This window comes from Rhinatrema bivittatum, chromosome 2 (assembly GCF_901001135.1).
Source record: "Rhinatrema bivittatum chromosome 2, aRhiBiv1.1, whole genome shotgun sequence".
Taxonomy (NCBI): domain Eukaryota; kingdom Metazoa; phylum Chordata; class Amphibia; order Gymnophiona; family Rhinatrematidae; genus Rhinatrema; species Rhinatrema bivittatum.
In genome coordinates this window covers 40,834,263-40,855,580 of record NC_042616.1, presented here as the reverse complement: position 1 = coordinate 40,855,580, position 21,318 = coordinate 40,834,263, and the positions used below count along the sequence as shown (strand labels likewise).

The 21,318-nt window shown below is 46.2% G+C and overlaps 1 protein-coding gene across 1 annotated transcript; it reads right to left on the bottom strand.

Annotated features, from left to right (window-relative positions):
* Window positions 1-2,463: 2,463 nt before the first annotated feature.
* On the bottom strand, window positions 2,464-21,026 carry LOC115085909 (gastrula zinc finger protein XlCGF58.1-like). Its single transcript, XM_029592447.1, has 3 exons — window positions 20,748-21,026; window positions 20,301-20,427; window positions 2,464-7,527 (listed from the first exon to the last, which is right to left on the bottom strand). The coding sequence occupies exons 1-3, from the start codon at window positions 20,769-20,771 to the stop codon at window positions 5,351-5,353; spliced, it is 2,328 nt and encodes a 775-aa protein (XP_029448307.1). The 5' UTR covers window positions 20,772-21,026; the 3' UTR covers window positions 2,464-5,350.
* Window positions 21,027-21,318: the final 292 nt, after the last annotated feature.

Sequence of the window (21,318 nt, the reverse complement as noted above, 5' to 3'; positions counted from 1 at the left end):
AAACAGGGGTGGGTAAGAGTATGGGGTAAAGGTGTGGCCTGCTTGTTACAGCGGTTGCTACCCCTAATTGAGCTGGACGTTCACTTGGATGCAGATTCGGCGCTGCTCTCTAAATTGGTGGTGGGGTGGAGAGGAATTAGGGCTGGAGGGTACTGGAAGCCAATAGTAACAGGTGGGAGAGAAAAAAAAGGGGGAAAAAATGGATAAAGTGCGCAGCTTGCTGGGCAGACTGGATAGGCCGTTTGGTCTTCTTCTGCCGTCATTTCTATGTTTCTATGTTACTCTATATAGTGACCCTCGTGCATATGGGATGGTAAATGGGTTTAAATCACCAGAGTTTTTATTAGGTAGAGGTACAAGATAGGGTTGTCCTCTTTCCTCCCTTCTATATATTTTATCCCTGGAGCCCCTCCTGCAACAGGGAGTGCCCTTTGGGGAGCGTTCTCTTCCGCAATTTAAATTAGCGGTTTTGCAGACGATATTTTGCTTCACAATGTGGACCCCCAGTCCTCCCTCCGGGTTTTATTGGAGAAATTTGCCATCTAGAGTGGGTTAGCGGGGTTAAACCTAAACCTTGATAAGTGTGAAGCATTGCCCATGGATGATATAGTGCGGTTGACATAGGAGGACCCTTTCCTGATGCGTTGGGTTCCTAACTCTTTATTTAGGTCTTGGACTGCACAGAGATCTGGAATGTTTATTTTCAATAATCTTTCAAAAATTGTTTGATGTATCGGAGATGTTGTTAAAAAGCTGGCGGGAATTTTCCTTGTCATTGGCCGGGAGGGTTCATCTTTTTCAAATGATCATTTTGCCTAAACGGCTGTATGTGTTCCAAATTATTCCCCGTTACTTAGCTAGGCAAGAAGTACGTCGTCTGGAGAAATTAATGTGGACTTACTTATGGAAAAATGGTAAACTGCGCATAGCCTTAGTGAAATTTCAGAGCAAATGGAAACCTGGAGGTTTGGGGTTGGCGGGCCTTTGGTTTTACAATGTTGGCTGTAATTTGTGTCATATTGCTGATTGGGTCCTGGGTATGTAGTTTTACACTCCATTTCCTTTAGAGCATACTTTGTTTGCTCCACTGGGGCTGGGACACATTTTACATTCAAAGCTTTCTGTACTGCCTACCCAATATAGGAAGAGTGCACTAGTGGTTCCCTTAGTGCTAGCTTGGAGATTTTTCTGCCGTTTACTACGGTTGGAGTGGCCTGTTTCCCAATTCTTGCCCCTGAATGGTAATCCGGCCTTTCAGCTGGGAATATTACAGCAGGTTTTTGCTTTATGGACTGCTAAGGGTCTGAAGTGTATTGCGCAATTTTTGACAGAAGAAGGAATATTAAAATCATTTCAGACCTTACGGGAGAATTATGGATTAAATAATACACAGTTTTTTACATATTTACAAACAAGGCATTACATCCAATCTCTGGGTATAAGGAACTGGGGTGATGAACAGTGATTATTTCTCTCAGAGATTTTTGACGTGGATGATCTCACCCGTCATTCGATCTCTTACTTTTATAGCACACTAAGTAAATTGAAATCCAAGAGATTTTGGAACCATTTTGAGAGGTTGGCACTCAGAAGTGGCATTAGAATTCTCCGAGACCCAATATGGGAATTGTTTTGGGAAAATCAAAGCTCTTACTAGCAGCATTGCCCTCTGTTAGGTTTATACGTTATTATCCACATATTGCCTGGGATTGCTACCGCTGATGTCTGTTAAATGTAAACTGGTGCCGCGATCTTTGGGACACCAATTTTGCCCATGTCCTAAAATCCAGACTCTTTAGCAAGGTCTTATCCGCTACTTAAAACGTGTCACTGATCTTATGCTACCATTATGAGCCACGGTGCTCCTTTTTGATAATTTGAGTGGAATAGTGGAAGGTCGTAAGTATGTGCGCCTTTGGATTCGTAAAGTGCTGTTGTTGGCTAAAAAAGGTCATTTTTACAATGTTGGTTAGGGGAGGATCCTCCTACTATAACTCAAGTGAGGAATCATGTACATCTTATGGGGCAGATTTTTAAAAAGTACGCCCGCGTGTAATTTTGTTCGCGCGACCAGGGTCGGTGCGCGCAAGGCTGCGCAAAATCGGCAGCCTGCGCGTGCCGAGCTGTGAAGCCTGCCTCCGTTTCCTCCGAGGCCGCTCCGAAATTGGAGCGGCCTTGGAGGGAACTTTCCTTCCACCCTCGCACCTTCCCCTCCCTTCCCCTACCTAACCCACCCCCTCCCAGCCCTATCTAAACCCCCCCTACCTTTGTTTGAAAAGTTACGCCTGCCCAAGGCAGGCGTAACTCACGCACGCCATCACCCGACCCATGGGCTGGTCCGGAGGCCTTGGCCACGCCCCTGGAACACCCCCAGGCCGGCACCACGCCCAACATGCCCCCCTGAATGCCCCTGAACGTCGCATTGCCCCCGACACGTCCCCTAGCAAAGCCCCAGGACTTGAGCTCGCTGGCAAGCCTATTCAACATAGGCTCGGCGCGCGCAGGGGGAGTTTGGGGCAGGTTTTCGAGGGGTACGCGCGTATCTTACGCACGTACCCCTTTGAAAATCTGCCCCTATGTGTATTAATGAGAAATATACAGAAAAGTTAGATTTAATGAAGCAAAGGAAAACCTTTTTGTTAGTGTGGGATCTTTATTTACAATCACTGTCTTCTCAAGCCAGAATCCTTGTTCTCAATGACTATAATATTCTCCATAATGGTTCTTAGTCTTGTTGGGGTATTCGCAGTGGTCGTGGGGTGGGGGAAATCACACAGCGGTTACTATACGCAAGTCTATAGAGTGCGGGTATTGGGAAGAATACACCAATGTTTCGCTTATTTTCTTCTGTAGACTCTTGTGTAGGAAAAGTTTAATAAACAGATTTGAAACATAACAGAATGAACAGATGACTCTCCCCCCCCTCCCCCCAGATGGGTGGGTTCTGTACTGCTCTGTGGTACTACAGGAACGAAAATTAGCAGGTAAGAACCAATTTTCCTTTCCCTATACATACCCAGATCAGTCCAGACTCCTGGGATGTACCAAAGCTTCCCTAACCAGGATGGAACATGGAGAGTCCTGCTTGCAGAACACTATCACTAAAGGCCACAGAAGTCGGAGCCCTGACATCCAAACAATAGTGCCTGGCAAAAGTGTGCAAAGACTTCCATGTTGTTGCCCTGCAGAGAAACCTGTTGAGCTTCAGCCCACAAAGCCACTTGAGACCGTGTCGAATTGGCCCTCGAACCTTCAGCTACTAGTTGACCCTTGGCTATGTAAATCAAACCAACAGCCTCCTTAAGCCAACACGCTTAGACAGCATAGATGGTCTTTAGGGCTGTGCATCAAGAAATCTGGGGCAGCATGATGATGTGGCATCAGTGTCCATAAGGGCTGCACTATGCATCCTTGGAACGTGTATCATGGGATCATGCAGCAGAGGATCTGGTGCGTGTGACCAATGAGTGAAGACCTTGATGTGCATCAAAGAAACATGGGCCACTCGCTTCACAGGTGTCAGAGAATTACATGTCGAGTGCACCAGTGCGTCATGCATCGAGTGCATTAGTGCATCAGCGTGCCACTAATCGGATGGAGGGACCACCAATGCGCCTTGTGCTGATATTGCCAGTGCCAATGCACCAAGCTTCAAGTGCTTGTGTTTCTTCGACATAGACTGCAATCATTCCAATGATTGAGGCCACTTTTTCTTCGATGCAGGCCAGATGGCAGAACTTGATCCCATGGTTTTGAACTGAGAAGACAGGAGTGTCTTAGAGGAGCTCCTGCTCAGCTCTTTTCCCAGCAAGGTAGACAATGCTGCACTGAGGGACAAGGATCTACTGGGACGAGATATTTATGCAGTTCCTTGATGCTGAATGCCCTAGAACACTGCAAGCTCAGGGCCATCCATCCACAGGCTTGGCAGTTTTTCTGGCTTGTTCTGGCAGTTTTTCTGGCTTGTTCTGGCCCAAGGCATTAGTAACATAGCTCATGGTCATTGGTGAAGGTCATTACCTTGCCACAAATGCAATTTTTAAATCCACTTCCCATTGTTGAATTTCTCTTCTAGCCTGACATGTTGGAAAGCAGGGCCACATGGTTTCCCCCCTTTTTTTTTGTTAGGTAGCACTGAAAAGTTCTGTTGTGGGGCTGCAGGGCAACAATGCAATTCAGAAAAAAGATTTTGCAAGGCAAAAAAATGCCTAGAAGACATATATAGAGATAAGAGTACCTGTCTCTGCATGTGCTTCAACAAAAAATGACGGATGAGGCTCATGAGGCAACGCCTGTGCGGGAACTCCCGAACATGCTCAGTAAAGCTCAAAGCTCTACTAGTTGGGAGAGAAGAATCCATTCGGTACCACCAGATGATATCACCCACATGTAATGGCTAATTCAAGCTTCTGATTAACAGAAAATCAGTGAATTTAATGCTAGACAAAACTGAAGTGGTAACAGGGAATCTCCTTGAAATATTCCTTGCTAGATGTTAGTATTAGGATTGATGAATTGTTTCATCTTCATAATTCAGATGGAGTGTAGTCTCCCACATTTTCATGGTGAATCTGTGCAGGATTCACTCTGTACATTTCAATGCAATTTATCCCTGAGTGTGGGATGCTATCAAAGGCTTTCTTACAGTGAATCCATGCTATACTTAGGTTTAGACTATTTATACAGCTGGTAAAAATGGCTTTATTCAACATCAACTAATCTTTGTTCCCTAGGCTCCTCTCGTTACCCCTTCTGTTCTGTTGCCGAAATTTCATTAGAGTCAATGGACTGAATTTTAAAAACATTGCTCTGCTAAAAACCCCATAAATGCGAAAATCGGGGATCAGCATTTAAAAGCAGGAAATTACACGCATATATACACATGCACGAATTTATAAAAAAAAGGGTGGAGTTGGTGTGGGCCAACAGTTCTACACATTACTATTTCATTTAAAACCGGAGGCTGCAGCGCATGGCAGCTTGTTACCTGCATAAATTTACTGCTGCTCCTGATGAGGAGCATATCTGCAGAAATTGCATTTTAGGGCTTACGTGACAGGGTGACATGCAAGATGAAGAACTAGAGGAATCTGGATGACCTCGAGACTGACTGGAAAACTGAGAATGTCCCTTGTACAGGCATATTTTAAAATCTGCTTACATACACATGTTCAAACTGACAATTTCATAAGGAATATATGCAAAGAATGTTTGTTCAAGCAACGGCTTAAAAGTAGGAGCACACATACACATCCTAGGCATATTTTATATCTTATGCACTTATATGATCGTTTTAAAATTCTGGGATTTAGGCACCTGTGCGCTTGTTTTAAAATTAGCCAAAATGTGATCAAATATTCACTCTGATGTGGATTGCATTGTGTTTTTTGAAGCTTGATTTACAACTGAAGCCTTTACCACACTCAGTACATATAAATGGCTTCACTCCCATATGGATTACCTGGTGGCGTGCAAGTTGTATCTTTTGACCAAAACTTTTACTACACTCAGTACATGTAAACAGTTTAACTCCCGTGTGGATTCTCTGGTGATGTGTTAGGGCAGATTTCCAACTGAAGCGCATGCCACACTCAGTACAAGTAAATGGTTTCACTCCTGTGTGGATTCTCTGGTGACATGTGAGGTCACATTTCCAAATGAAGCCTTTACCACACTCAATACACTGAAAAGGCTTCACTGCCATGTGGCTTTTCCGGTGGTTCCTGAGACTAGATTTCCAACTGAAGCCCTTACCACACTCAGTACAATTATATAGTTTCACTCCTGTGTGGATTACCTGGTGACTTGAGAGTTCTCTCTTCAGATTAAAACCTTTACCACACTCAATACATCTAAATGGTTTCAATCCCGTGTGGATTCTCTGGTGACGTGTGAGAACAGATTTTGAACTGAAGCTTCTACCACACTCAGTACAAGTAAATTGTTTGACTCCTGTATGGATTACCTGGTGACCTGTGAGTTGATTCTTCTGACTGAAACCGATACCACAGTCAGTGCATGTAAATGGTTTCACTCCCGTATGGATTCTCTGGTGACTTGTGAGGTTTGATTTCCAACGGAAGCCTATACCACATTCAGTACATGTAAATGGTTTCACACCTGTGTGGACTACCTGGTGGCTTGTGAGTTCTCTCTTCTGAATGAAGGCTTTACCACAGTCGCCACATGTAAATAGTTTGACTCCTGTGTGGATTCTCTGGTGAGTTGTGAGATCATATTTCCAACTGAATCCTTTACCACATTCAGTACATGTAAACGGTTTCACTCCAGAATGCGTATTCTGGTGGCTTGTGAGATTTATCTTCTTCCTGAAGCCTTTACCACACTCAGAACAGATGAATGTTTTTTTCCCAGTGTGTATTCTCTGGTGTAATGATAGTTGGGTCTTGTCACAGAAGCCTTTACCACACTCAGTACATATAAATGGCATCACTCCCATGTGGATTACCTGGTGGCCTGAGAGTTCTCTCTTCAGATTGAAACTTTTACCACACTCAATACATGTAAATGGTTTCAATCCTGTGTGGATTCTCTGGTGACGTGTGAGAGCAGATTTTGAACCGAAGCTTATACTACATTCAGTACAGGCAAATGGTTTCACTCCTGTGTGGATTACTAGGTGACCTGCAAACTCTCTCTTCTGACTGAAACCTTTACCACACTCAGGGCATATAAATGGTTTCACCCCTGTATGGATTCTCTGATGATTTGTGAGAGTGGATTTCATCCTGAAGCATAAACCACATTCACTACAAGTAAATGGTTTTACTCCTTTGTGGATTACCTGGTGGGCTGTGAGTTGTCCCTGCCGACTGAAGGATTTACCACATTCACTACATGTAAATGGTTTCACTCCTGTGTGGGTTCTCTGGTGGATTTTGAGAGCGCACTTCCAACTGAAGCCTTTACCACACTCAATACATGTAAATCGTTTTGGTACTGTGTGGTTGAGCTGGTGGCTTGTGAGATTTTTCTTCTTAGTGAAGCCTTTACCACACTCAGAACATGTAAATTGCTTCACTTGTGTGTGGATTGTCTGGTGGACTGTGAGTTGACTCTTCTGACTGAAGCCTTTACCACTCTCAGAACATGTAAATGGTTTCATTTCTGGGCTTGTTTTCTGTTTTCTCTTCTGAATGAAGCTTTTTCCACAGTCTATACTTCTGGATAGTCTCTCTTCAGTTTTAGATCTCTGCTTTGATTTCAAAGTTACAGTATCCCTGAAGAATATCACACATACATCACATAAACATCTTTCTTCTGTCATCACATTTCTCTGCTCTTCCTCTGTATATGTAATATTTCTGGCACTTTGCTCACACAGAGCTGTGTCTCCTATTGAATTTCTTTGCTTCCTTTCTGAGATAAATTGATTTCTGTAATTTTTTCCCCAGTCAGAATGGGAAGTAGTATTATCTTTATCTCCTTCTGATAACATCTCAGTTTCTTCTGGATTCTCATTTAGTTCCCAGTGGTGTGTATTACTGTTTCTGGGATCATCATTTTCTAGATAAACAAGTAAACATTGCACATTATTGTATGAATACAGAGTAATGAGTTCAGTAACAATAACATTTCTTTTTTCTTCTTCTTGTGATTCTGCTATTCTCCTGAAGTCACCACGCAAAATATTTACAAGTATCCTGTCATCATTTTCAAAACCATTTATGTAGGGAAATAGTAATTTAGGTACATAAATTGGCTCTCTGAGAATTGCCCTCCCTTAATACGGCTATAATTGTTGCACATGGGGTAATAGCTCTGTAAGAGGCATGATCAGGGACAGGTTTAGGTCAGAGAAGGAACAGAACACATATACATTGCATTTTTATATTCTTCATATTTTACATTTACAGTTTTAATATGAGAGAAAAGCTCATGAGTTAAATTTACTGAAGACTTTGTGACACTTTGAAAATTGACTCCATGGTGTGCAGTAAAAGTGTCACATTGGTCAAAGCAGAAGAGGTCAGACAGTGAAGGCACAGAGATCAAAGGAAAGGTCACGGAAGAACTGGAACAGTACATTAACAGGAGGAGGCGGCAGGACTGGGAACAGGGCAAGGAGTGGGCACAAGGCAAAGGAAGAGGACCAAGGGCTGTAACCAGGCAGGAGCAGACAGATACTGGAGCTCAGCAGGATCAAGGCAGGTAGGAACTGGAACAGGAACAAGGCAAGGAGCAAGGCAGATTGAAACAAGATCAATAAGCACCAGCAAAGCAGAACCTGTTGCTGAAGCATCAACTTTCCCTGCAGGTGATGTCACTGCTTAAACAGCAGTGACATCATCCCTTGTGCCATGGACTCCTTCCCATTGTAGAGCGGATATAGGGGGAACAAGCGATATGGGCCTAAGAAGGAGAGGCATGGTCAGCCTATTGATGGTGGAATCCTGCCACAATGTCATTGGAGGACCCCAGGGGTGAGTGAGGATGCTCACGGTGGCCATACGTTACAGTACCCCCTCTCGAAGCCCTTGGGCTTGGGAGCAAATCATTGGTAGAATCTGCTGGTGAGCTGAGAAGCTTGTACATTCTTGGCAGCCTCCCATGTGTTCTTCTCAGGGCCATATCCTTTCCAAGAGATCAGGTAACACAACCTACCCCTTATCTTCTTGGCATGAAAGGCGGCTTGGCTTTCATATTCAGTGTCTGAATCAATGGATATGTTGGGAGGTTGTGGATGATTGTTGTAAACCCCAAGAAAGCACCAGTGGTTTCAATAAGGACATGTGGAATGACTTATGAGTCTGTAGTTCAGGAGGCAATCCAAGCTGGTAAGTGACTGGCCCCAGCTGGCGAATAACTGAGAAGAGTCCAATGAAACATGAAGAGAACTTTGATGACAGAGTTTTTAGATGAAGGTTCTGGGGGCTAAGAAAGACCATCTCTCCAGGTTTAAATTAGGGTGCAAGACAGCGCTTCTTATTGGCTTCTTTCTTGTATCTCTCTGCCACTTTGAGAAGTTAGGTTTTCCCCTCAGAGTTCTCCACACATTTGAGAGGTGTTTTCCATCCCTGGACAAGGGACCCATCAAAGGAAGTGAAATGGGGATCCATGGGGGAAGATCATACACAATGGTAAAGGGTGAGGATCTTGCTACTCCCACACAATTGTTATGGCAGAATTCTGCCCATGGTAGCAAGGAGGCCCAGCCAACCTGCTTCTCATTGATGCAGGCTCTCAAGAAAGCCTTCAGGATCTGATTGGTTCATTCAGTTTGACCATTGGACTGAGGATGATATGCCAATCAAAAGTCAAGTGTAACACTTTTTTTTTTTTTTTTTAGCAAAGCTTCTTCCAAAACTTAGCCATACATTGAATTCTTCGCACACTAACTATGTGTTCTGATAAGCCATGAAGGCAAAAAATATTCTGGAAGAAGTGATGAGCCAGTTCCGGAGCAGTGTGTAGGCCAGGCAAGTGCACAAAATGGCCCATTTTAGAAAAGCAATCTATCATGACCCAGATCACCGTACATCCATTGGAGGGAAGGTCTGTTATAGAATCCATTGCCACATGGGTCCATTGCCTCTCTGGGATTGGTAATGGTCGTAGAAGCCCCAAGGGTCACAAGTGGGATGCTTGTTAGACTTCCAGTTAGGACATGACTGGACATATCGCTGAACTTCTTTGGAGATTTGAGGCCATCAATAATGCCTAGATAAGAATTCTAGGGTCTTTCAGGCACTAGGATGTCCAGCCAGTCTGGAATAATGGGCCCAGTGGAGGCATTTAGGTACAACTGTTTTCTTGGGAGATACTGGAATAGTGGTGGCAGCAATGATCTTAAACTGGATCAAGTTTTTGTGCATGTCGGATGCCTCAAAGGAGCATGAGAGAGATCTGCCCATAGATTTTTGTCAGACAGGTGATATTTTAGCCAAAAGTCAAAACAACTGAAGAATAGCAACCATCTTGCTTGCTGTGGATTCAATCTCTAAGCCGGTTGAAGGTACTGGCGGTTCTTATGATCTGTGTAGATGGTGATGAGGTAAGCAGCTCCCTCCAAGAGATGTCTCTGTTTCTCAAGAGCGAGTTTTATGGCCAATAGCTCGCGGACTCCGATGGCATAATTTCTTTCCAAAGGCATGAACTTCTTTGAGAAGAAGCAGCAGCATGGGATGAGTTTCCCAGTGTCTCTTGGTTGGGAAAAAGCAGCCCCCACCCTGATGGATGAGTCATCTACTTCTATGAAGAAGGCTCTTCTGGGGATCTGGATGCTGTAGCCAGGAAGTCTTGAGGAAGGCAGAGTTAAGCTGATCAAATGCTTGGCCCACAGTTTCAGCCAGTTTCGTGTGTCAGAGCCCCTTTTCCTGAGGGAAGTAAGGGGTGCGCTATTGAAAAGTAGTTATGTATAAACTGCCAGTAATAATTGGTAAATCCTAAGAATCTTTGGTTGGCCTTGAGGCCTATTGGTCTAGGTAGGTCATGAATGGAGGTCAACTTGTCAGAATCCATCCAAAGTCCCCAGTGGGTACTTCTGGTTGCTCAAAGGTGAACTTCTCAAGCTTAATATATAAATGGTTCTCTCTGAGCCACTACAGGATGATTTTCACATATTCCCAGTGCTAGGGTAATGAATAGGAGAAGATATTCAAGTGAACAAGCAGACAGGTTTTCAAGAGACCTCATAAGATTTTGTTTCCCATATCCTGGAAGACCACTGGAGCACTGCACAGGCTAAAGGGCATTACAAGATATGTGTAGTGCCCATCTCGAGTATTGAATGCCATATTCCATTCATCCCCCTCACGTACACAGATGAGATTGTAGGCATCACGGAGATCCAGCTTCCTCAAAATTTTGGTGCCCTGGAATCTGTCAAATAACTTTGACATCAGAAGTAGTGGATAGCAGTTCCTCCTTGTGATGGCATTGAGCCCATCAATGCATAGCCACAGGGAACCGTCTTTCTTCCCTACAAAAAAGAATCCAGCCCCAGCTGGTGACATGGAGGGCTGAATGAAGCCACGCTCCAAATTCTCCTTTATATAATTAGACATTGCCTGCTGTGAGGATGGCTGAGCAAAACTTCTGGGCTGGAGCAGTAAACCACTGACTCCAGCCTTTTCTAAAGCAATGTTCACTTTTATTTATATAATCTACAACATAACAGCAGACTGCCTACCTTAGCAGTATTCACTTTACACACAGAATTGTAGACAGTCTTCTCCGGACAGTGTACATTCAATCCCTTCTGGTTTGGTCAGAATAGTTTTACAGAAGCTGCCTCTCCTGGAGACGTAGGGTCCTCATGATCTCAGCTGGGCTCACAAAACTTATCCTGCCCCAGCTGGTCCTGCTCTCAGGACTCTCCCCGTCTAGCAGGGACTTGGCCAGAGAGCTTTCTTCCTCTGTGGGATTTAAGGTGGACCAGGCATCCAGCCTGGTCCTGCACAGGCTTAAAGGGGAAAATAGGGGCACTCTGTCACACCTGCATCTCTGGAATAGACAGGGGCTAGACCTGGCCTCTGGGTGGGGCCTTGCTAGGCAGGAGGTCAATAGTGCAGTTATAAAACCTATGGGGGGGAAACATCTTGGCTTGTTGTTTACTAAACGTGTCTGCTAGGCTCAAGATAGTCCTTGCGGTATGGGAATTGCAGCCAGGGCAGCGGTTAAAGATGGTAACATCGGTGGGAGACAGCTCTTGTGACAGCTGGAGCTCCAACCTGAAATTTCAAGCAAGTCCCAGTTGACGATAGGATTGTGCTTGGTTTACCAGGGCAATCCCAATATAATGAGGTTCATGGTTTTGAGCAAAACAAGGAAAGTAATGTGTTCCCGATGTAAGGCTCCTATCTACAAAGTCAGGTGGTGTAGTCATGGTCAAGCTATCTGAGAGTGTCTCTCCATATACTGAGAAGACTTTTCACTGTAGGCACCATCTGAACCAGTTGCAGGTTGTAGTGTTGTACTAGGGTTTCTTCAATGAAATTCCTGGCTACTCCCGAGTCCAGCAAAGTTTGGTGGTAGTCTCCTCCATGTCAGTTTTTGAAAGGGCTAGCACCAGCATTTGTTGAGAGGGGGGATGACCTAGGGCTGCCTCTCCAACAAGTCCTAGGTTTGGAAGTTTCCTGACTTCTCCGGGCATTGCATAGCATACTGCCTGTGACTGGTGCAATACAGACAAATTCAGGCATCTGCGTCCTCTTCTTCTTCACTGGATAACTTAGCTCTTTCGAGCTACAGGGGCTCCTTTGCTACAGGCAGCACGACATATTCCTAGGTAGGAGGCACCAGTGGTCATTGGAAGAGCGGAGAGAGTCTCAGGTGTCAGCAAGAAGAGTCTTTTTCTCGGGCTCGTTTCTGGAACCTGATGTTGATTTTAATACACAGAATGACGAGGTCGTCCAGTCCCTCTCTTCTGGCAAGCTCATTCGCAAAACAAAATGGCCTCCGAGCTCGGATGTGAATGTTCTAAACTAGATGGTTTACTCCCCTGTGGTCTTGCTTCCCTGTCTCAGGTGATGCAATTCTGCAGCTGCGGTAAAAGAACATCTGGGCTCATGGAAGATTCGGCCTAGGAAGCAGAGGCTGTGTCAGCCTGTCATGATGTTGCTAGAGGGCCACGGGGGTGAGTGAGAACGCCTGAGGCAGGGAAATGTTACACAAAACAAGCATAGTTCATGAATGCTTCTTGTTTTAAATGTTAAACTTCAGCACACATTTTAACTCAGGACTGTGTGCACATTTTGCGAAGCGGAACACTTAACGCCCAGTGCATTAGCATACAGCTAGTTTACTGCATCGCAAGTTAAAAATGGTTTTAGCAAGCATGTTAAACTGTACACTGAATTTCAGCACACAGTTTTAATGCTTCCCTTATTACATCAGGCCCAAGAAGTGGCGGAAAATGATAGAAGGGCAAGAATTCAAGATAATTACAGAGGTCATTCTAAAGAAATAAATACAATGATAAAACATGAAAACAAAAACATTAATAATATATTACAAAAATATATTTGTGGCAACATGAGAAGTCTTTGGGGTAGCCAGAGAACATACTCAGGCTGACTCTGGCAAATCTCTCAAAAACTTCTTTATTTAATGATAAAAAACTAAACAAAAGCAGCTCTGCTATTCTTCAAAGTTCACAACACAAAGGCAGAAATGCAACTTACAAGTTCAGCAGAATTTTCTTTCTTTAGGCATCTTTCTGTTACGGTTTCACCCACTATGCAGCCTCCCTGTGCCACAGTTCAGCCCTGCTGCTGCTGCACAGCCTCCCCTCCACCAGGGGTCCTGAGCGAGCCCCACTCACAGCCGTGCAAGTTACCGTCTCGCTTATCACCTGATACCTCAGCCCTAGCACTACTTAACCCAGCCTGGCCAGCCCCTCCTTACCTTTTTCTTGAGTCAGGTCAGCTCTCTATCCTGGCCAGCCTTAGCTTGTTATTCTGCCTTACCTTGCGGCCTACCCAGACCTTCTGGCCTACCCGGGCCTCCTGCCTTGCCTTCTGGCCTACCCGGGCCTCCTGCCTTGCCCTGTAGCCCTTCCAGGGCTCCTTGCCTTCCTCTGCAGTCTTCTAGGCACTCCTGCATTGCTCAATGGCCTTCTGGGCCTATCTGTCCTGCCTTGGGGCCTTTCAGCCTACCAAGGTTACCTAGTCCTGCTTGTGCCCGGTTGGGCTTTCTTGCTTCCTGTTGCCTGTCTAGTCCACTCCAGTCCCTTGTAATGCTTCCCAAGGCCTTGCCCTTGCCTCTGGGTCCAGCCTTGCCCTCCACTCCAGCCACGACTTCAGCCCTGCCGGTACCTAGTCCCAGCTCCCAGTCTCTACCTAGTCCCAGCTCCCAGCCAGCATCTGACTCCAGCTGTCTGTACACAGCTCCCAGTCCAAGCTTGTCCTACCGACCCCAGAACCCAAAACCTGCAGGGGAGGGGGCCGGTTAGGCAGAAGACCAGTTCCAGTCCTGCAGGAGTGCTTCCTGACTCCAACCTGCCAGACCGTGACACCTTCACTCCCCCGGGCCTCACTAGATATTCACCTTCCCAGGCACCTCCAGCTCAGACCTGGATTTCTGCTGTATTAGGTTTAAGGTGGACCAGGCCAATTTTCTGGAGCCGGTCTTTTAAGGTGTTCTGGGTTCTTCTCCTGTCTACCCCTTTATAACATTGTAAACCTAAAGTATTTCTTAACATTTCAACCCAACATAGCTATGTTTCAGCTAGAAGACTTCGGGGGATTGCTTACTTCAAAATAGTACAACAAAAATATGTAAATACCCATATATGTCAATGTAAGAAACCTTGAACTACTTCTTGCTGGATAACTTCTCATTAGCAAGCAGCACAAAAGGGATATTGCTGTATCCTCAGATGCTTAAAACGTCCATTAACTGAGATGAAAGTCCAGGCTTCAGTAAGCGACAGGGTCCCACAGGAGAACGATTCTGATGGCTCTCCAAATGAAAACAAGGAAGGGCACTTTTAAAGATCTGTCCAGGGATTTGTGGGTATGTGGGCCCTTGGCCCGAGGTGCAAGTTGTTTCTACCTGTGGGAAGGACCCTCACAGGTCTGCACCGTCGGGAGGCGAGGTCAGAGACAGCGGAGAGCTCTGGGTGAGGCAATGGAGAGGTCCCACGGTACCAGGACAAGACCCCCGTGGAGAATAGAGTGGAGGCAATACCTGGGCTGGGACCCCGAGGGGAAGAGAGCCAGACAGACCGAAGAGCGGGGGGTGTGAGGCTTGGCCAAATCAGGAGGTACTCCGGAGGGCAACCCCGAGGGGAGGAGCTGCACAGCGTAGGATGATGATGTAACTCCGTAGGCCAATCCACAGGACAGGGAAGCCCGAGCTGAGCCTCTAGTGATGACGTAGCACCGCCCTGAGGAGCGGGGAAGTGTTGGCAGTCTCGATGTAGTGCGTAGGCGCAACCTGGAGGAGTGGGGAAGCTTGCTAAGTCCCAAAGAAGCCGGAGGGCGCTACCCCGAGGAGTGGGGAAGCCCTGGCAGTCACTGTAGAACGTAAGTGCGAGCCGGAGGTGCGGACAGTCTTGATCAGGTTGCGGGCGTAACCCCGAGGAGCGGGGAAGCCCCTCTGTAGAACTCACGGATAGCTGAGGTGTCCCAGAGGAAGTCCCGAGGAACGGGAGGCCTTGCAGGTTAGAACCCAGGAGACGCAGAGCCAGCCCGAGGAGCGGGGTAGGTGAGGAGAGCGAGTCCCCAATGTGTGCACTGGCCCCCGAGGAGCGGGCACCAGACAGGGTTCACATCCAAGGCACGAAGTGTAGTCTCACGAACAGGAAGCAGTAGTCGAAGACGTACGGAACGTGTTGCCAAGTCGGCTAGCTGAGGGCGAAGGTGGAGTTTAAATATGCCGGTCTGATGATGTCATCAACCAGAGAGGCCCCTGAGGTTCCCACCGATGAGGCTTCAAAGGAGGGCCCGGTAGCGTGCACGTGCCTAGGAAGGCCCAAAGTCAAGGAGGGTGGCGGCGGCGTCCAAGCCGCCATGAGGAATCCCTGGGAACGTAGCGGCAGGAGAGCAGTGCAGGAAGTAAGTACACACGGTCGCAGCCATCTGCGACCGACGGGCATAACAGGGACAGGCGATCATCACAGCGGCACGCCCAGAATTTAAACTTCCCAAAGGAAATGCAAGAAGAGCTTTAGAAGTGATGGAGGTCACTTTGTTTCATCCTGCAGAAGTTAATCAGCAAATTCATGCATAAATTACACCAATTTTGAAAATTTCCCTTTGAAAAGTATCCCAGCAAAACCACCTGCAAAAACATTACATTCAGGAACATTTCCGTGCACTCTTTGAAGAAGGTGAAAATAAGATCAAAGTGCAAATCCCTCCCTATCCCCAACTCCAGAAAAGCCCCCATTCAGTTCCGGACTATACCCTGCCCCCCCTGCCTGCCCTGACTTTTTTCCCCCGTCTCTGGACTCTCTTTTGGATTGCCCTTGGGACCTACTTCAGTCCTGACGGCCCCTGGAACCCAAGGACTCAACCTGAGGGGAACGTAGATAGTTTAGGCACAGCTCCAGCTTGACCCAGACTAGGGTGTGCTCGCCACCTGTCAGCAGGGTCCTAGTAGGTTCGCCAACTAGACTGCATCGACCTCGCCACAGCACAAAGGCTCACAATCATGAGCTCGGCGGACACGTTCCCAGACCAGGCCAGTGCTGGACTGGTCCTCCAGGTGCAGCAGCAAGACGACCAAGTTGAATTCCCTGGCCAACCTCTTCCAGGGTTTAACCCAGCAAGCCCAGTAGCAATTTAACCATGTGATCGGATTACTTCAGCAATTAGCCATCGTGCAGGCCCAACTACCTGCTCCAGTGCCAGCTCCGGCGAATCCTCCACCTGCACCCACTTGGCTCTCGGAATCCATGTTGCATCTTCCTCCAACTCCCAGGGATGCAGGGAGGTTCCTCAATTTATGTAAGATGCACTTTGAACCACAGGCAACTTGCATGCCCTCAAGGTGATTCACATACTCTCCTGATTGGATGGCCCTGCCCTCGCCTTGGCTTCTCCCTTGAGGGGAACAAGGCAACCCACTCCTTGGGAACTTCGATAACTTTGTACAACGGTTTGGCCTGATTTTTGACAAGCCTGGCCGCATCTCATCCGCAGCCACGGAGTCACCACGTATCATGCACACCTTGGGCAACTACGCTGCAGAATTTCACACTCCGGCCTGCGAGCTTGGCTGGAGTGAAGACAGCCAAACAGCCACCTTCTAGGCAAGGGCTAGCTGGAAGAGTAAAGGATAAACTGGCCAGATGAGATCTTCCACCCTCTCTGGAAGCATTCATTGCCCTGGCTATCCATGTAGATTTAAGGTTCCAGGAAAAGAAGATATCCCACAGACCCATCCACTTGGCTACTGACTTCCAACACCTCCTGAAGCCCGCCTCGGACCCCACTGATGATTATTGCCTCCAAAGAACCCAAGCAGTTGGGTAGATCTCGGCTCTCAGAAGAAGAGAAACAAAGGCTCTACCTTGCCACACAGGGGCATTTCGCTAGCCACTGCCCCGAGAAGTCGGGCAAACTTCAGAATGGGGTTTAGTCGGGAAGACAATCCTGAGTCACCCGGCTCCCTCTCCGCAGCCGGTGGTTCCTCTGTGCCTCACCTTCAGGGAGCACACTGTTCAGACCGAGGTAGTACTTGATTCCGGGGCAGGGGACAATTTCATCCAGGAGTCGTTGCTGCGCCAGCATAGCTGGCCCACCACCACCTTGACCACAGCCCGCACCATTTCTTCAGTCTTTGGCAAGCCTCTGCCTTGCTACTTGACCATAGCAACCTTACCCATCACCATACAGAAAAGTTTGCATCGGGAAAACATCAAGTTTTATATACTCCCCAAGGCAGTCAACCCTGTCATTCTCGGGTTCCCCCTGACTCAGACTCCACCAACCTTCTATTGACTGGCCGACATTGCAAATTACCCATTGGGGCCCTTCATGCCACTCGGATCCTACCTCTGGTCACGGTGGCTTGGACCTTCTTCTCTGGCCTGCTGCTCCATTACACATCTCTTTCTGACATGTGCAAGAAGCCACAGCCTAGGACCCGGTCACCTTGCAGCTCTGCGACCACCCAAATTCTTTTCACTACTCTCGCACACAATCACACACACCAATGTGGAAACTGTCACACAGCAGTCACACACACACACACGGACAGACACAGATTGCAATGCACACAGGGAGTCAGTCATACTTTTATTCCAAATAGTGTCACTCTTCTGAATTGCCAGTGCTAGTGAGTACCTGCCTAATGAGCCTAGTGCTGTCTTTCCTAATCAGACACACAAGTACAGTTCCAGTGTCCATCTGTACTTAAGAAACTGTGTGCTTGAGAATCTTAACACACAAGCTAAATATTTTCTCCTGATGCAGTAAGTTACTGGGTTGCTGATGCCTCAGGATTTAAAACAGTACACTGACTGGAAAATGAGTAGACAAGCCCAAGTTAAAATGTGTGCGCAGCACAGGCTGGATACACATTTTAAAATCAGGATCAGGGGAGTCTCTCGTATGTGATTAATGTGCACAAAAATATTTTCAGAGAAGAAAACATTTTTTTGTGCACATAAATCATATTTATGAACAGAATACATGCTCTGTATACATACAGCATGTTTTCAGCACATAAATCCCAATTACAGGCCCAGTGTTGGAACATCAGCTTCTTTCCATAGACTGACACAAACACTGGAAACTTTACTCCACCTCTGACAAGGATGAAAATTTCAAGCACTAGGAAAACCTGACAGGCTGATGCAGAAAGGGATGTTCAACGGAATGCACTGAACGCATATTTCCGCCTGCACCTCAAAGTACGTTTTCTATGCAGAAAGGAGTTTTGCACACAGAAAATGTGCGTTCCTAAACGGGAGTGCTGCTGAGTGCCCTCACACGGAAATCCCATGAAAATGAGGGCGTTAAGCAGTACTCCCTGATGCAGAGAGGTGCATTGGCCCAGCCCAGATTATATTGGCACTGGAAACTTAATTCCAGGGTCAGAGATGGAGTTAAGTTTCCAGTGCTACTGTGCCGGCAATGTCAAAACCCGCGAAAAAAAAATAATTCAAGAGTCAGGAACACTTTAGCTGAATAAGTACTGATTTATCCAGCTACATGGCAGCAGCTGCCACCACTTCAGCCAAGTACATTTTAAGGTCAATGAATTTTTTTTTAACTCCTGATGCATTAGCATATCATTAGCTTGCTGCATGGGGTGTTAAATTTTTTTTTTTTATTTTGAGCGTTAAACTGTGCGCTGAAATACAACGCACAGTGTTTTAATACCCACATTTCTGCAATGACCTGTGAGTTAGGGTCAGTACACCTTCCTGTGCATTAATGGCTGTTATAAAATTGGCTGGGGTTCAGTTCCTCTAAAAATTTGCATTTAACCCTGTGCTTTTATGCAAACTGGAGAGAACATTTTTTGTGGGGGAGGAACTTACGTGCATACTTTTAAAAATCAAAAAGAATGTACACGTTACCCCTCATAAGATACGCCTTTCCAAAGAGGGGGTACACATTTATTTGAGTTAATCTGTACATGCACTTGGGCACTTAAGTGCAAATTTGCAAAGTGAATTTTATGCCCACAAAAATGCTTTCGGTGACGGCCTGTGCTCTCTCTCTCCCCACAGCCAGAGACCTGTTCATGTTCTCAGCCAGGCGAGCTGAGCTCTGGTGTGCCAAAAAAAAAAAAAAGAAGAGAGAAGAAAGTTTAGGGAGGTTTTCCTTCCTTCCTCTGGGTCTCCTTCCCTCGACCCTGGTTCTTCGGCGTCCTTTTGCCCCCCCCTTTCCTCTCACTTTCTTCAGAGTTTAGTGTAAAGTGGAGGCGGTGTGGGCATGGGGGTTAAGCAGTTTTTGGTTAGGCCCCGCTCGTAAGGTTCTGTTTCTTCAGCTGAATGGATAATGGGCACCAGTGGCTAGAGGTGAGCATGGAAACTGTTGGGAGAGAGAGGGGGATGAGCATCAGGATGGAGTACTGAGAGGACAAGGGACAGGGGTGTGTGTTGGTGTGAGAGTGGACATTTGATTAATACTGGGGGAGGAGGCCTGTGAGAGGGGTAAAGAAAGGAGAGCCCCCCCCCCCTTTCCCATACCCCTGGCACCTAAATCCATTCTCTCACAAACCTCCGGGTCCTGGAAAATCCCTCCTCTTCTCCCTGAGCAGCTTCTGTATCCTTTATTTCCTTCCCCCAATTCCCGAAGTTCCATTTTTGCTCAAAGATGCTCCTCTCTTCCTACCATTTCTGATTCACTTCCTCTCTCCATAACTTTCTTCCCTTTTCTTTTTTTTTTTTTAATCTCATTTTTAGACATTTAATAAAACAAAAATGTTCACAATAAATACATCCAGAGGATTAAACTATTTGATAATGCATTTGTTATTAAACAATCTAGGGCAAAAATTCATATTTTATGTGCATAAAAGCCTTTTATATGCACCAAAGATGTTCTGTGTGCAAAAATCAAGTATGAGAGACTCGCTCACTCCAGAGTTTAAAATGTGCGTTCTGCCTGTGCTGAACGCACATTTTAATTCAGGTTTGTGTACACATTTTCTTGTCAGCACACTTTAACTCACAATGCATTAGCATAACATTAATTTACTGCATCTGGTATTAAATATGTTTTACCTGTGGGTTATGAAATTCTGTGCTGATTTTCAGTGTTCAGTTTTAAGCCACACTTTATTACATCAGTCCCAATATCAGGAAACTCTCAAAGTCAGACTTCTTTAAAATGTTATCCCAGGACTGCTAATACAAATGTCAAATTATTCCTTACCCAGAGAATTCAGGGTCTCATAATTCTCCTTCATCACATCCTTGTAAAGCTCCTTCTGCCATTCTTCTAAATCTTCCCACTCCTCTTGGGAGAAATAGATAGCGATGTCCTCAAATGTTACTGGGACCTGAAACACAAATCCTTCCACACTGAGCACCTCTAAGCACTGGGATCAGCAGGGCAGGGGGAGTTTTCTATGTGTAAATAATTCACAATCACTTAACACACAGTCCCATCAACTGGATACCTGATGCACACTGACCCTGGGACACGAAATTTCACTCCTGCTCTCCTTACCCTCATAAGGGTCCCAAAGGGCCTTTTTTTTTAGTCCCACGTCTGATTTAGCACCTCTTAAACTCAGGGCTGACTCTACAGTGTCTCGGGTTAGAAAGTTGCAGCAGCGTTTGTATAGAGATGGCAAGAAGTTGGGGGAAAATCTCATACCTGAGCAGAAGCTCCTGAAAGCATTTTCCTCTCTGCGTTTGCTGCTTTCAGGATTAGACATGAATTGGGGGCTCTTTTTCGGGATCGGAAAGAGCTGGTAATTTGCCTCTTGCAGTGCAATTCGGAGGCTGTTACAGGGGCAGAAGGAGATGGAGAGAAAGGCTGATGCTGAGATTTGGGGCGGAGGATGCTGGGCTCAGCTGTTAATCTGCATTTTAAAGGCTAAAAGAAAAAAAAAAAAAAGACTGTGTATCTTTCTCAAGCACATGGCAGCTCCTATTTCTGCTGAACGAAGACTGATGACATCATACAGGGGAGGGCAGAGCTTTACACTGCGGGCACAGACTGATGACATCACACAGGATAAGGGTGGAGCTTTTTACGTTGTTGTATTATGTATGGGAAATGCAGTCTGAGGAAATAAAGAAGCAGGAGCTGCACTGCACTACACTACAGGGTATAAATGAAAACTGCTTTATTGCAGGCAGGAGCTAACCAAAGCTGGAAGTGAACAAGCAGCTCCGGGCTAAGTATGCCCCATGCTGTCCCCCAGAGAGACAGAAGGTAACTC